Below are 16,199 nucleotides of genomic sequence, written 5' to 3' on the forward strand. Positions count from 1 at the left end.
GTACATCAATGATAGGAAAAGAAACACAAATGGGATAGTACGCCTTAGGAAAGCAGACGGGACTTATGCAGAATCAGATTCCGATAAAGCCGAACTACTAAACGAATACTTCTGCTCAGTCTTTACCTGCGAGGCGCCAGGGTCCGGTCCACAGTTGCAAGCAAGGCATAGCTCAGATGACCCGTTCTGGAATTTCGAGTTTACACCCAGCAGCGTCTACTGCGAACTATCAAGACTCAAAGTGAACAAAGCCATGGGACCGGACAATCTACACCCCAGGGTGCTTAGAGAGCTGTGTGATGTCCTGGCAGAGCCATTGTCTGTGATCTTCAATCTTTCCTTGAAGGCGGGAAAAGTCCCCTTGGACTGGAAAACAGCCAATGTAATCCCACTCCACAAAAAGGGCTGCAGGACAGAGGCTGAGAATTACAGACCGGTGAGTCTCACATCCATAGTGAGTAAACTCATGGAAACACTAATTAAGCATAAATTAGATACAATCCTAGACGAGAAGAATCTACGGGATCCCCGCCAACATGGATTTACCAGAGGCAGGTCCTGCCAATCCAATCTGATTAGTTTCTTTGACTGGATAACAAGGAAACTGGATGTGGGTGAGTCCCTGGACGTCGTTTACTTGGACTTTAGTAAAGCTTTTGATAGCGTTCCGCACCGCAGACTATTGAACAAGATGAAATCAATGGGACTGGGAGAGACGTTAACTACATGGGTCGGCGATTGGCTAAACAGTAGACTTCAGAGAGTGGTGGTAAATGGTGCCCCTTCAAAAACGTCGGAGGTGATCAGTGGAGTGCCTCAGGGCTCGGTCTTGGGCCCGATCCTCTTCAACATATTTGTGGGAGATCTGACTCAGGGGCTTCAGGGTAAAATCACATTATTCGCCGATGACGCCAAACTATGCAACATAGTAAGTGAGAACACTTTACCAGACAGTATGACGCAGGACCTACTTCTATTGGAACATTGGTCCTCGACTTGGCAGCTAAACTTCAATGCTAAAAAATGTAAGGTCATGCACCTCGGCAGCAGGAATCCATGCAAAACTTACACACTAAATGGTGAAACCTTAGTTAGGACCAAGGCGGAACGTGATTTGGGGGTGATCATTAGCGAAGACATGAAGACTGCCAATCAAGTGGAGAAGGCTTCATCAAAGGCAAGACAAATGATGGGATGCATCCGAAGAAGTTTTATCAGCCGGAAGCCCGAAGTTATAATGCCATTGTACAGATCCATGGTGAGGCCTCATCTGGAGTATTGTGTACAATTCTGGAGGCCACATTACCAAAAGGATGTGCTGAGAGTTGAGTCGGTTCAAAGAATGGCCACCAAAATGGTCTCGGGACTCAAAGACCTCCCGTATGAAGAAAGGCTGAATAAATTGCAGCTATATTCACTTGAAGAACGTAGAGAGAGAGGAGACATGATAGAGACGTTTAAATATATCACCGGCCGTATTGAGGTGGAGGATGATATCTTCTTTTTTAAAGGCCCCTCTGCCACAAGAGGCCATTCGCTGAAAATCAGGGGTGGGAAATTTCATGGCGACACCAGGAAGTTCTTCTTCACCGAAAGGGTGGTCGATCGTTGGAATGAACTTCCACCTCAGGTGATTCAGGCCAGCAGCGTGAAGGATTTTAAAAGGAAATGGGATACACATGTGGGATCTCTAGGGGGGTAAATTCAAGGGGGTAGGGTTGTTGGAGTGGGCAGACTTGATGGGCTGTGGCCCTTTTCTGCCGTCATCTTCTATGTTTCTATGTTTCTACTACTTGAAAGGGTCCAGAGAAGAGCGACTAAAATAGTTAAGGGGCTGGAGGAGTTGCCATATAGTGAGTAAACTATTTTGAAAGGGACTGTTTTCTTACTCTTTGTGCTCTGTACAGTGCTGTGTATGTCTGGTAGCACTATAGAAATAATTAATAGTAGTAGTAGTTCAAGCTTTGATAAACGCAATGTTGTAGGGAATTATTGAGAGTAAATTTCAATTAGCGGAATCATTGGCGGGAGTTCGTGTCTCAAGCCTCCATGCTGCTTGGGTTCTCTAGTGCCCCCACTTATGCTGTTTTAAATTTGATTGGGGATTAAAGCTTTTACCACATTCTGGACATGTAAATGGTTTCTCACTCTCGTGGATCCTCTGAGGTCATTATAAAGCTGTACAATATTTCTCTCTCTCATGGGTTATTTTGTGTATTTTTAGATAATCACAGCTTTTATACATAATTGTTTTCCAGTTTGAATTGCTGAACTGTTATAGGTCAATATTCAGCAGTGAGCACTGTCTAAAATTTATTTCTATGAGGCTCATCCCCTCTTCACATCTAAGAAAGTACAGTCTAGACTTACACTAAAAGTCAAAGATACCAAAGCTATATAAGAGAGCAGGAAATGCCAATATTTTCTCTCAGAAATCTCTGCTTGACAGTTGCTCTTTCCGCCACTCCTGGATGTTCATATACACCTTTTTTCTATACCTATCTTCTTGTATCTCTTTAATGTGATTTTCATTTAGGTTTTTACCACATTCTGAACAGTATATGGTTTTACTCCAGTATGAAGCCTCTTGTGCACATTTAAATTTGACTGCCGAGTAAAGCTTTTACATTACATTACATTACATTAGGGATTTCTATTCCGCCATTACCTTGCGGTTCAAGGCGGATTACAAAAGGTTAATTTAAAAAATACAGAGTTACAATGATTAGCTAGAGAGGTAAGTTGTAGATTTTATAAACATTAACGGGTTGTTGAGGGTGAGGTGGTTTGTAAGAGAATTAATAGTTGGTCATAGTGGAGGTTCTTTTGTTGTTGTTAGTGCAGTAATGGGTAGATCAGATGTCGGTTTTAGAGTTACTAAGAGGTCGTGATGTTATTGCTGCTTCAGGAATTTCTTGAAAAGTGTGGTTTTTATTTCTTTTCTGAACGTCCTATAGTCTGGGGTGGTCATCAGAAGGTTGGAGATCTGGTTGTCCAGCCTTGCGGCTTGAGTGGCTAGGAGGCCGTCGTGTAGTTTTGTTCTTTTTACTTCCTTGATTGGGGGGGTATGAATGGGGAGTGTGTTTTTCTGTGTCTGGTAGTGGGTGCTAGGATGAGGCGATTGTTCAAGTATGATGGGCTGTCTCCGTGTAGGGTTTTAAATAGTATGCAGTAGAATTTGAATTGGATTCTTTCTTGGATTGGAAGCCAATGTGAGTTGATGAAGGCTTCAGTGATGTGGTCATGTTTTCTCAATGAGTAGATGAGTCTCAAAGCTGTATTTTGGATTGTTTGGAGTTGTTTAATCGTAGTTACAGGGCAAGGAAGGAAGAGGATGTTGCAGTAGTCCAATATACCTAGTATTAGGGATTGTACTATAAGTTGGAATTGTGTTCTTTCAAAGAATTTTCGGACTTGTCTCAGATTTCTCATGACTGCGAATGATTTCTGAATTGTTTTATTTATTTGCGGTTGCATAGTGCAGCATCTGTCTATGGTCATGCCAAGTAGTTTTATGGTGGTTTGGATTGGATATTTGATTGCGTTTATTTCTAAGTTGGTTGTGGTTTGGACCTTGTCATTTTCGAGAAGGATGAATTTGGTTTTGTCTTGGTTGAGTTTAAGTTTGTGATTTTTCATCCAGGTTGTGACTGTTTCAAGTGTTTGGTGAAGTTTGTCTGTCATGGTAGGTTTAGAATGATCATATGGGATGAGGATGGTGATGTCATCAGCATAACTGTAGGTGGTTATGCCCAGATTGTCCAGATGCGTTCCTAGAGAAGCAGTGTATAGATTGAAGAGGGTAGGGGATAGTGGGGATCCTTGTGGTACGCCGCAGGGGTTTGACCAGGATTCTGACTTTTCTTTGTTTGATTTTACACTGTAGGTTCTGAGTTTTAGGAATCCTTCAAACCAAGAGTATACTTTATCTGAGATGCCTATTGCGTCTAAGATCTGTAGAAGGATGTTGTGATCCACTAAGTCGAATGCTGCAGTTAGGTCCAGTTGTATGAGAAGCATTTTTTTCCCTGTACTAAGGTGTTGTCTGACGGTATCCATAAGGGAGCCTAGTAGTGTCTCTGTACTGAAGTTTGTTCTGAAGCCTGATTGCATGGGGTGGAGTAGGTTGTGGTCATCTATGTAATTGGTGAGGAGTTTGGCTACTAGGCCTTCTATAATTTTGACATATAGCGGAATTGAGGCTATAGGTCTAAAGTTAGATGGGTGGTTTTGTGGTGCTTTTGGGTCTTTTTGGATTGGGGTGATGACGATTTCGCTGAGGTCAGCAGGGAATGTGCCTTCTGTGAGCGTGAATTGAATCCATTGTAGAATTATGGTGCGGAATTTTATACTAGAGGTGGTAAGGAGATATGAGGGGCAATGGTTGAGGTCACAGGAGGCATGGCTGTATTTTTTGTAGAATTTGTTGAATTCTGACCATTGTATGTTGGGGAATTGAGTCCAAATTCTGTCTGCTGCGGTTGCCTCTTTTCCTGTAGGGTGGATTGTGATTGGGTTTTGATGGGATGGGTTAAGGGTGAGAGTGGCTCTGGTGTTAGTAATTTTGTTCTTGAAGTGTTCTGCTAAGAGGGTGGGTGATGGTGGAGGGGTGTTCGTGGTGGTAGTGTATGGTTTGGTGTCCGTTAATTCTTTCAGGATTTGGAATATTTTTTTGGAATCTTGGGTTTCCGTGCCTATGAGATTAGTATAGTAGCTTTTCCTCTTATCCCTTAGTAGATTTTTGTATTGTTTGTTGATTTTTTTCCAGTCGGTTTTTGTTTGATCTTTTACCACATTCTGAACAGGTATATGGTTTCTCTCCAGTATGAATGCTCTTGTGAACATTTAAATGTGATTGCTTATTAAAGCTTCTACCACATTCAGAACAGGTATATGGTTTTACTCCAGTATGAAGCCTCTTGTGCACATTTAAATGTGATTGCCGATTAAAACTTCTACCACATTCAGAACAGGTATATGGTTTTACTCCAGTATGAAGCCTCTTGTGCACATTTAAATGTGATTGCCGATTAAAACTTCTACCACATTCAGAACAGGTATATGGTTTATCTCCAGTATGAATCCTCTTGTGCTTATTGCTGATTAAAGCTTCTACCACATTCTGGATATGTAAATGGCTTCTCACTCTCGTGGATCCTCTGAAGTCATTATAAAGCTGTACAATATTTCTCTCTCTCATGAGTTATTTTGTGTATTTTTAGATAATCACAGCTTTTATACATAATTGTTTTCCAGTTTGAATTGCTGAACTGTTATAGGTCAATATTCAGCAGTGAGCACTGTCTAAAATCTATTTCTATGAGGCTCATCCCCTCTTCACATCTAAGAAAGTACAGTCTAGGCATACACTAAAAGTCAAACATACCAAAGCTATATAAAAGAGCAGGAAATGTCTGCTTGATACTTTCTCTTTCCGCCACTCCTGGATATTCATATACACCTTTTTTCTATACCTCCTGTATGATCTTCTTGTATCTCTTTAATGTGATTTTCATTTAGGTTTTTACCACATTCTGAACAGTATATGGTTTTACTCCAGTATGAAGCCTCTTGTGCACATTTAAATTTGACTGCCGAGTAAAGCTTTTACCACACTCTGAACAGGTATAGGGTTTCTCTCCTGTATGAATTCTCTTGTGTGTTCTTAAATATGATTGTTGATTAAAGCTTTTACCACATTCTGAACAGGTATAGGGTTTCTCTCCAGTATGACTCATTTTGTGTAGTTTTAAAGCTGACCGCTGAGTAAAGCTTTTACCACATTCTGAACAGGTATAGGGTTTCTCTCCAGTATGAATTCTCTTGTGTGTTCTTAAATGTGATTGTTGATTAAAGCTTTTACCACATTCTGAACAGGTATAGGGTTTCTCTCCAGTATGACTCATTTTGTGTAGTTTTAAAGCTGACTGCTGAGTAAAGCTTCTACCACATTCAGAACAGGTATATGGTTTTACTCCAGTATGAAGCCTCTTGTGCACATTTAAATGTGATTGCCGATTAAAACTTCTACCACATTCAGAACAGGTATATGGTTTTACTCCAGTATGAATCCTCTTGTGCACATTTAAATGTGATTGCCGATTAAAATTTCTACCACATTCAGAACAGGTATATGGTTTATCTCCAGTATGAATCCTCTTGTGCTTTGCTAAAGTTGATGGCTGATTAAAACTTCTACCACATTCTAAACAGGTATATGGTTTCTCTCCAGTATGAATCCTCTCGTGCCTTTTTAAAGTTGATTGCCCATTAAAACTTTTACCACATTCTAAACAGGTATATGGTTTCTCTGCAGTATGAATCATCTTGTGAACATTTAAATGTGATTGCCGATTAAAACTTCTACCACATTCAGAACAGGTATATGGTTTATCTCCAGTATGAATCCCCTTGTGCTTTGCTAAAGTTGATTGCTGATTAAAGCTTCTACCACATTCTAAACAGGTATATGGTTTCTCTCCAGTATGAATCCTCTCGTGCCTTTTTAAAGTTGATTGCAGTGTAAAGCTTTTACCACATTCTAAACAGGTATATGGTTTCTCTGCAGTATGAATCATCTTGTGAACATTTAAATGTGATTGCCGATTAAAACTTCTACCACATTCAGAACAGGTATATGGTTTATCTCCAGTATGAATTCTCTTGTGCATTGCTAAAGTTGATTGCTGATTAAAGCTTCTACCACATTCTAAACAGGTATATGGTTTCTCTCCAGTATGAATCCTCTCGTGCCTTTTTAAAGTTGATTGCAGTGTAAAGCTTTTACCACATTCTAAACAGGTATATGGTTTCTCTCCAGTATGAATCCTCTTGTGAACATTTAAACTTGATTGCTTATTAAAGCTTCTACCACATTCTGAACAGGTGTATGGTTTCTCTCCAGTATGACTCATCCCATGAACATTTAAACTTGATTGCTGGTTAAATGTTCTATCACATTCACAACAGGTATATGGTTTTTCTCCAGTATGACTCATCTCATGAACATTTAAATTTGATTGCTGATTAAAGCTTCTACCACATTCAGAACAGGTATATGGTTTTTCTCCAGTATGAATCATCTTGTGAACATTTAAATGTGATTGCCGATTAAAACTTCTACCACATTCAGAACAGGTATATGGTTTATCTCCAGTATGAATTCTCTTGTGCATTGCTAAAGTTGATTGCTGATTAAAGCTTCTACCACATTCTAAACAGGTATATGGTTTCTCTCCAGTATGAATCCTCTCGTGCATTTTTAAAGTTGATTGCAGTGTAAAGCTTTTACCACATTCTAAACAGGTATATGGTTTCTCTCCAGTATGAATCCTCTTGTGAACATTTAAACTTGATTGCTTATTAAAGCTTCTACCACATTCTGAACAGGTATATGGTTTCTCTCCAGTATGAATCCTCTTGTGAACATTTAAATGCGATTTCCAATTAAAGCTTCTACTACATTCAGAACAGGTATATGGTTTCTCTCCAATATGAATCCTCTTGTGCATTTTTAAACCTAGCGGATGACTATATCTTTTACCATATTCTGTACAGTTATACAGTCTCTTTCTGGTACGAATCCTCTCATGTCTTCTTAAACTTGATTGATGATTAAAACTTTTGCCACATTCTGGACTTGTGAATGGTCTCTCACTCTCATGGATTCTCTGAAGACAGATTAAACCTGTTTGATGATATAAAGGTTTTTTTTATCATAATATAAAGATGTAGAATGTTTCTCTCCCATTTGGATTATTTTGTGCATTTTTAGATACGATATAACATTTTTGATAAAGCTTTTCTTAAGTGATTAATTTTACTCTTGCTTGTATTAACCATTTAATTGGCAGATGGAGAAAGGTGGTTTTTACATAGCTTGATGTTAAAAGAGAGCAACAATGCCAAATAAAGGGTTAATTGTTGAATTGTTATGGTTCAATATTCAGCTGGGGGCACTGAGTATTTTCTATAAATCTAATAACTGCTAACTACATTAGTCCCAGATTGTCAATACGGGGCCATATCTGGGCACCGGCCTTAAAAATCTGGTTCATTGGTGATGGCTGGAAGTTGTGTGGATAAGGCTGGTATTCAGTGTAGTTTCCACATAGCCAACCGGACACAGGACTGGTATTTAAGCGGTCTTAATTACCCAGTTAACTATGTGCAGTGTTCTCCCTAGAGCCTTTTAGCCTGGCGGTCCGCCCAGCTATCTTCCGCTGATGAATTCTGCTGCTGCCTACTGCTCAACATTAACCCCCCCCCCCCAAAAAAAACAAAAAAAACCGACTTGGAGATTTGACGCCTTAGCCCATAGCGAACTTATGCTCCGGGACTCTAACGTGTGCGTGCCGGCTTCCCGTCTCTTCCCTCCGAAACCGGAAGTTATGTCCGGGGTGGGGGGAAGAGAAGGGAAACCAGCACGCACATGTTAGAGCCCCGGAGCATACGTTTGCTACGGGCTAAGGCGGCACTATCCTGAAATTTGTATTTGGTGTGTGTATGCGATGGGCGGCTTTCCGATCAGGAAGACGGGCCTGGGGAGGTAAAAAATGCTTTGGGGAAACGCAGCACCAGCATGCTTCCTGCCTTCCTGCTGCCGCTGTCATTTTCTACTCTCTATACCTTGGATTAGCAGCAGCACCGCTCTCTCCTAATTGTAATTTGCCTGACAGCTGCAGTAGAGTTATCGAATCGATTCCCTTTTGCAGCCTCGGGGATTTTGCTAGGCCGCTCCACCTCCAATGATGTAACTTCCTTCTTCCTCGGAGGCCCCGAGGCTGCTGTAGGGAATTTACTCGCTAAAGCTACGACAGCAGTCAGGCAAGTTACAATAGAGAGCCTGTTAATCGGGAGGGGGGAGTGGTGCCAATGGACCTGGGAGATAAGAGGGAGGGGTGCAGATAGAAGGAGAGGAAAAGAGGAGAGGAGGGAGTGTTGCTGCTAGACCTGGGAGGTGAGTGGGTAAAGGAAGGGAGAGGAACCCTACTAGTCAGAGAGGAGAGATGCTGCTGGCCCTGGGGGTGGAAAGGTGAGGTGCTGCAGCTAATCAGTGGTGGAAACGGAAGTAGAAGGGAGGGAGAGGTGCTGTTGGAGCTGAGTGGTGGAGGGAGGTGAGAGGGAGAGGTGCTGCTGGATTGGGAACAGAAGAGAGTACTGCTGGACTTAAAATGGAAGAGGGAAAGCTGCAGCAGGACTGAGGGGAGAGCAGTGGAGGAGAGTGGATAGGGGAAGGGGGAAGAGCAGTGGAGGAGGAGAGGGGATGGGGAAGGAGGAATAGAAATGCTGCTGCTGCTGCACCCAACTGGGGAGAGAGAGGGAAGGAAGGAGAAGGAAGACCAGGAAGGGAGAGGAGAGGAAAGACAGATGCCAAAACCATGGGAAGGAGGGAAAGGAAAGGTGATACTAGACCATGGAGGGAGAGATGTCAGGGCATGGGGGGGGGGAGAAGAGGGAGATGCCAGAACAGGGGGAAGGAGGGAGGGAGAGAAAGGAAGGAGAAGAGATGCCAGATAATGGAGGGGGAGGGGGAGAGGAGAGAGATGCTAGGGCAAGGGGGAGGGAAGGGAAACTAAGGAGACAAATGCCAGACCGGAGGGAAAGGAAGGAGAGGAGGTGCCAGAGCAGAGAGGGAGAGATAGGAGAGGAGAGAGATGGCAGAGCATGGGGGGGAGGGAAGGGAAGGAGATAGAGATGCCAGACCATGGGGTGGAGTGGGCAGGAAGGAAGGAAAGTAGAAGAGAGAGATGCCAAAGCATAGGGGAGGGAGTGGAGACAGAAAAATGGAGAGGGGATGAAGCTGAAATGAATCATGTATAAAGGAGAGAAAGGGCACAGGATATACAGTTTAATGAAGGGACATAAAAAGAGGGAAGATGCCGTATGGAAGAGAAAGAGGGCGGACACTAGATGGAAAGGGCAGAGAGAGGGTGGACAGTGGATGGAAGGGGCAGAGAGAGGGTGGACAGTAGATGGCAGGGGTAGAGAGCAGAGGCTGGGTGGAAGGGGCAAAGATAGAGGGTAGATGTTGCATCAAAGGGAGAGAGGATAAACGCTGTATAGAAAGAAAAGAGCAAAGAGAAGATGATTAAAGCAGAAACTACAAAAGGTAGAAAGAGATATTTTTTGTTGCTTTACATAGAATCAAGTAGTATTGTAACTGTATTGCTAAAACTTTATAAATAGGAAATGGAAATAAGGCTATTACTTTTGGACTAAACCCCTTTCCTCAGGTCAGGACAGGATATCATAACAGCTGTATACTGTACTGTCTTGAAGAAAGATTTGGCCTCTGAAAGATAACTGAAAAATGGATTAGTCCAATAAAATTGTATTTTCTTATTTCTTGTTATTTGTTTTATTTCTATTTGTTTTTAAAGTGGTGATTGTTATGTATCAGTTTTTTTCAAATTTACATCTACTGTCTTTATATTTTGTACAGTATTAGGGGACATGTGTCACTGTTTCTGTGGTATTGCATTAATTTAACTTTTGTCTACATATTTCTATTTTTAATTTGTGATTATTCCATATTGGGTGAGGGTGTTTCTCTGTTCTGTGTGTATGAAAAAGACACAGTTTTCTGTTAGCACTGACTGTACAAAATCAATTGACTGTGCAGGATCTGACTTGTTTAGTTTTACAATTCGTGTGTTGATGCTCTAGTGCAGTGTTCTTCAACCGCCAGTCTGTGGAACGGTGCCGGTCCACAGAAATTTTCTGCCCGTCCGCAGGGCTGGCACCTCCATCGGGCCCAAGACAGTGTTCTGCAGCGATCAACACGGCGTCTTTGGGCCGGCTCCCTGAGTGCTGCAGTGCACAAAGCTGTGGGAAAAGGTTCCTACCCACATCCTACACCTCAGCTGGAAGCCTTCTCTCTGTCATATATACTAGGTACACCACTTGATTTAATGACCCTATTCTAACCACCAAATTTCCCTGTCCCACCCCACCCGGCTACTTTTTCATACCACCCGGCTGGAAAAAAATTCTGGGGAGAACACTGTATGTGGGTAGCAGCAATGAAGGTCATAACATAACAACCTGCTTCTAAACCGCTGTACCATAAAACTCTATGCGGTTTACAAAAGCAAAGTAGTTCCAGTTGGATGAAATGTCTTAGTTGCCTAAATACTTAGTAAACAGATACATTTTTTAATGTCTCCTAAATTCATGATAAGAGATTTAGGTTTTTGTCCCAAGATGCTGACTGATAGGATAAAATACGATGAATTTAGATCCTCTAATGGAAGGAAAAGTGAAATTTGCATATGAACGTCTAGTACAGAGGTCTAGTACAGAACTCTGGTCCTCGAGAGCCGTATTCCAGTCGGGTTTTCAGGATTTCCCCAATGAATATGCATGAGATCTATGTGCATGCACTGCTTTCAATGCATACTCATTGGGGGAATCCTGAAAACCCAACTGAAATACAGCTCTCGAGGACTGGAGTTCCCTACCCCTGGTCTAGTATGTTTACTATTGTCGAATGAGAACATATTCATAAGCCCAAAGGTAGTTTTATAGCAAATTTAAACTTAACCTGGGCCTCTACTGGCTGCCAATGCAATTTACAAAATGGAGTAACATGGTCAAACTTTTTCAACTTAAAAATAAGTCTGACCACTGTATATGTAATTTCTGCATATTTTTCCGAGTGCCCATCAGATAGACAATTTTGCAATTAGAGAATGACACGGGGAAAAATTTGTCTCTGCCCCGTCCCCGTAAACCATCTGATCCTATCCGCACAAGCCTCAAATAGTTTTATACTGAACTTATTTTATTAAAGCATAAAAAGAAACAATATTCTGTACAATTGTTCTTTTATAAATCAAAGTTCTGACTGCCGAACTAGAGGAAGAGATCTTCAGCTGGCAGGGCTTTGTTTATAAATGTTTATCAACAAAGCTAATATACTACTTTGTCGTAAAGCAAAAAAAAAAAAAAATGAAAAGAAATGACGTAGTTTTCACTCCATAAGATGCATTTTTTCCACCTCCAAAAAGGGGGTGGAAAAGTGGGTGCATCTTATGCAGCGAATATACCAGACAACGGCTCTGAACCAGACAACGGATCTGTCTCTTTCTCTCTCCCTTCCCTCCATCCCTCCCTTCTCACTTCCCCACGAGCCTCCCCGGGTCAGCTCAGTCATGCGGTGCCATCAGCTTCCGTGTTTCTCTCCCTTCCCTCGGGTCAGTGCAGTTGCGCGCTACACGAGAGCCGCTGCAAACCCCCCTGGGTTAGCTCAGTCGTGCGCAATCTGAGAGCCACTGCGAACCTCCCCGGGTCAGCTTAGTCGAACGGTGCCATCAGCTTTCGTGTCTCTCTCCCTTCATTCCATAACCTCCCATGCTTCCCAGCGAGTGTGCGTACCATGAGAGCCGCTGCAAGCCTCCCCGGGTCAGATCAGTCACAGGTTCCGTGTTTCTCTCCCTTCCCTCGGGTCAGCTCAATTGTGCGCAACCCAAGAGCCACTGCAAACCTCCTCGGGTCAGCTCAGTCGCGCGGTGCTGTCAGCTTCCATGTCTCTCTCCCTTCCCTCCACCCCACCTCCGCTCTTCCTAGCGAATGTGCGCTGCCTGAGAACAGCTGCGAGCCTCCCCGGGTTAGCTCAGTTGTATGTTTGTGCGTTTATGCCTATAATTGCTGCAGCTCATGGGGGAGAACAGCTCCAGGAAATCTTGTCCAGTAACTGTCCTCCCAGAGCTGAGAAATTTTCTCCGGGTTTTCTTTGGGGGGGGGGGGGGTTGTTCTTTTTGGAAACCTGAGGGTAGGGGAGCTATTGGCAATGTGCATATGTGGGGGCCATGTCCTATCCACTCCAACTTACTTTTTCTGCTCCTGTGGAAGGGGAGAGTGCAGGAGTGCTGCTAAGTGAGGTTATATTTATATTACAATCAAATTAACAAAGAAATAGATACACATCACTATATACGGTACTAGCCCACATTTTGGGGAGCTTAAGAAAGGATTTGTTGGATTTGTATATTTGACTAGAACCTCTCAAGTACAGAGCGGTGCCGTCAGCTATTGTTAGCCGTGCATCCTCATTGCAACCCCAAGGGGAAGCTGCGAGCGGGCATGCTGAGGAGAAGCACTGTGTGCCCCCCTTCTTCCCACTGCCCAGACAGGAGTAGAAAGGGATGCAAGTGAAAGGCGGCAGCTGCTTGTCAGAGGATCCACTGAGTCTCTCATAGAACTATCTCTTCGGCTTTGGATTTTGGCTCTGGACTTTTGCTCCAGGTAAATATTTCTTTATTATGGTCAACACCTTTGGGGATTGTCCTCACAATCAGTATAGTACAGGCATCAGATTCTTGGAAAAGATAAATGCATATGTACAGGAAACTGAGTAGAACAAGGGAATTGTATAATAGGGGAAAATTGTTTTGTTTCACTTGTGCTGAATCTCTTTTATTTTTCATTTTTGTTCTACAAGAATCTCTCTTGGCATGGGATTTTAGCCTGGTATATATTAGTACACAATTTGGTTCACAATGCTTTTTTTCTTGTTTTTCTACTCTACATCTAGGGTGCGTCTTATGGTCAGGTATGTCTTATGGAGCAAAAAATACGTAGAAATTTTCTCTACCTTTCTTGTCTGGTTTCTGCTTTCCTCATCTTCTTGTCATTCTCTTCCTTCCATCCACTGTCTGCCTTCTCTCTGTCCCTTCCATATGGTATCTGCTCTCTTACTGTGCCTCTCCCATCTCTCCCCCTCCCCACACCATTAGTCTGGCACCCATCTTCTCCCCTCCACTCTCCCAATAGTCTGGCATCTCTGTCTCCTTACCAATCTGTCGATCAAAACGGGAAAGAACCCGGAGGACTGGAAAGTGGCGAATGTTACGCCGATCTTCAAAAAAGGTTCGAGTGGAGACCCGGGAAACTACAGATCGGTGAGTCTGACCTCGGTAACGAGATAGATGGTAGAATCGCTGATAAAGGATCGCATCATTGAACCCCTTGACGGATACGGTCTGACGAGGACCAGCCAGCACAGTTTCAGCAAAGGAAGATCTTGTTTGACGAACTTGCTGCACTTCTTCGAGGGAGTAAACAGGCAGATAGACAAGGGTGACCCAGTCAACATTGTATATCTGGATTTTCACAAGGCGTTCGACAAGGTTCCACATGAACAACTATTTTGGAAAATTGCAAGCCATGGAATCGAGGGTGAAATAATCACGTGGATTAAAAACTGGCTGGAGCATAGGAAACAGAGAGTGGGGGGGGGGGGGGGGTAAATGGACAATACTCGGACTGGAAGAGCATCGCCAGGGCTCAGTGCTTGGACCCCTGTTCTTCAACATCTTTATAAATGATCTGGACATAGGTACGAAGAGCGAGGTGATTAAATTTGCTAACAATACGAAGTTATTCAGAGTATTGAAGACGCAGGGGGATTGCGAAGATCTGCAACGTGACATAATCAGGCTTGAGGAATGGGCATCATAGAAACATAGAAGATGACGGCAGATATGGGCCACGGCCCAACATGTCTGCCCACTCTACTAACCCACCCCCTAATTTCTTCCTTGTACTGGTCTCGGATCTAGTAAGTGGCGAGCGGCACATTCTCTTTGTTGATGGCGGGGCATCCGAAGAGAACCTTACAGGATTACTCTTTTCTCCCGAATGGCCGGGGGGGGGGGGGGGTGTGCTCAAAATGGTGGCTGCGGAGGAAGAGAGTGCAGCGGGGCCGATAGAGGTACTCTCGGTAACAGCCGGGGAGGCCCTCGGCGGTAGAGTCTTTGGCAGAATTAAGTTGATGCTCCAGGACATTCATACCAATATTAAATCTGTTCGTTGGCGACATCCTTTTGCGTTGCTGTTCTATCTGGGAGATTATGTACAGTGCGATCATTGGAGGATGCAGCTCAGATTTTCCCTTCTGTCCAGTTCTCTAGAGAGGTACCATCATCAAGTAGTCGGCCTGGACAGGTACCTGTGGCAGGAGAACGTCCCCCGCGACCCCGCTGGCAACGGGTGGCCCGGATAGGGGGTCGCCTCACCAGGAATTCACCGGGAGTAGCGGCTAGTCCAGGTATTGGGCTCTGAAACTTTTTGCTTCCTTTTGTTTGGACATGAGGTGGCTGGATTTGGATGTCCTCCTTTTTTTGGGGACTATTGATGGGGTCCTGGAGCTATGATTGGGGTCTGGTTTATTTCTGGAGTTATGTTAATCTTTGATATGAGGGTTTGGTGGGAAGCGAGTTTCTGTAATGTTTTGGGTCTGTTATGCTGGTGGGGGGGGGGGGGGTTCTGTTGGGGGGCTGTTGCTGGGGGATGTCCTGGGAATTTTTATGCGAGTTTGGTTAGTGGGGGAACCTCATGTTGGGGTTTGGCTTTCGGCTGTGTTGTTGCTGGATTAATCTGCTTTTGGTGGAGGGGTGCATTGAGTGGGGGTTTGCTGTGGATGGTTGGGAGCGTTGGGAATCTTGGGTATTATGAGGGGTTGGCGGTAGCTCTTTCTTCTTCCTTGGTCCTTGGTCTTTCCTTTGGGGATAGGCCTGGGTATGGTGTTTGGGGGGATTGTGGGGTGGGGAGGGAATAATGGAAGTCGTCATTTTTTGGGTGGCTGATGTGGAGTGGGGAGTCCTCTGGGGATGGTGCAGGTGGGGTTCTTTGGCATTCTGAGCGGTTATGGGTGGCTAGTAAGGATTGATGTCCACTCATGAGCTTAGACTCCTCACTTTGAATGTGCGAGGCCTCAATGTAGCTTATAAGTGGCGGCTTTTATTTAGGGAGGCTCGGCGATTGCGCCCTCAGGTCCTTTTTTTAACAAGAGACGCATCTTAGATCACGCCTTGAACATTTATTGCATAATCCTCTTTTTTCAGGAGTCTATTTAGCCTCTAATAAGGCTGATAAGAAAAGTAGGGGGTGGGGATCTTGATTGCAAGTACGGTACACACAGTGTGCAAGCGCGTCATTCGGGATGGGGAAGTTCGCTATTTAATCTTGGTGGCCCACTTGATGAGGACTGGTATACACTGGTCAATGTCTACGCTCCCAATGAACATCAAGGACGCTCTTTTAGTAGACTAGAGGCTCGAATCCAGACTTGTGTAGAAGGGACGTTAGTGATTGGTGGGGATTTCAATATCACTTTGGATCCCTTGGTGGATAATTCCACATCGGGTGTTCAATATGGAAAGATGGAGAGGAAGAGTTTACAAGCTCTTTTGAAT

The 16,199-nt window shown here is 43.6% G+C and overlaps 2 protein-coding genes and 1 pseudogene across 3 annotated transcripts in view; all 3 read right to left on the reverse strand.

The window, feature by feature from the left end:
* Positions 1-16,199, reverse strand: part of LOC117355241 — a 239,152-nt pseudogene that overhangs the window by 122,577 nt on the left and 100,376 nt on the right.
* The window catches only part of LOC117355244 (oocyte zinc finger protein XlCOF6-like), a 91,245-nt gene that overhangs the window by 61,716 nt on the left and 13,330 nt on the right, over positions 1-16,199 (reverse strand). Inside the window, exon 2 of the mRNA XM_033933535.1 lies at positions 7,544-7,687. Coding sequence (XP_033789426.1) covers positions 7,544-7,591 — 48 coding nt within the window. The 5' untranslated portion in view covers positions 7,592-7,687. The remainder of the gene's footprint in view (positions 1-7,543; positions 7,688-16,199) is intronic.
* LOC117355247 (zinc finger protein 595-like) overlaps positions 1,836-16,199 on the reverse strand; it is a 113,737-nt gene continuing 99,373 nt past the window's right edge. Inside the window, exons 3-4 of one of the 2 annotated variants that reach the window (XM_033933536.1) lie at positions 5,529-7,687; positions 1,836-2,544 (exon numbers count right to left, since the gene is read on the reverse strand). In XM_033933536.1, the coding sequence (XP_033789427.1) occupies positions 2,533-2,544; positions 5,529-7,687 (2,171 nt within the window). In that variant the 3' untranslated portion in view covers positions 1,836-2,532. Of the gene's footprint in view, positions 2,545-5,204; positions 7,688-16,199 lie in introns of those variants that run through there. The other variant, XM_033933537.1, reaches the window with a different exon arrangement.

The sequence above is a fragment of the Geotrypetes seraphini genome, chromosome 2, assembly GCF_902459505.1.
Source record: "Geotrypetes seraphini chromosome 2, aGeoSer1.1, whole genome shotgun sequence".
Lineage (NCBI taxonomy): Eukaryota > Metazoa > Chordata > Amphibia > Gymnophiona > Dermophiidae > Geotrypetes > Geotrypetes seraphini.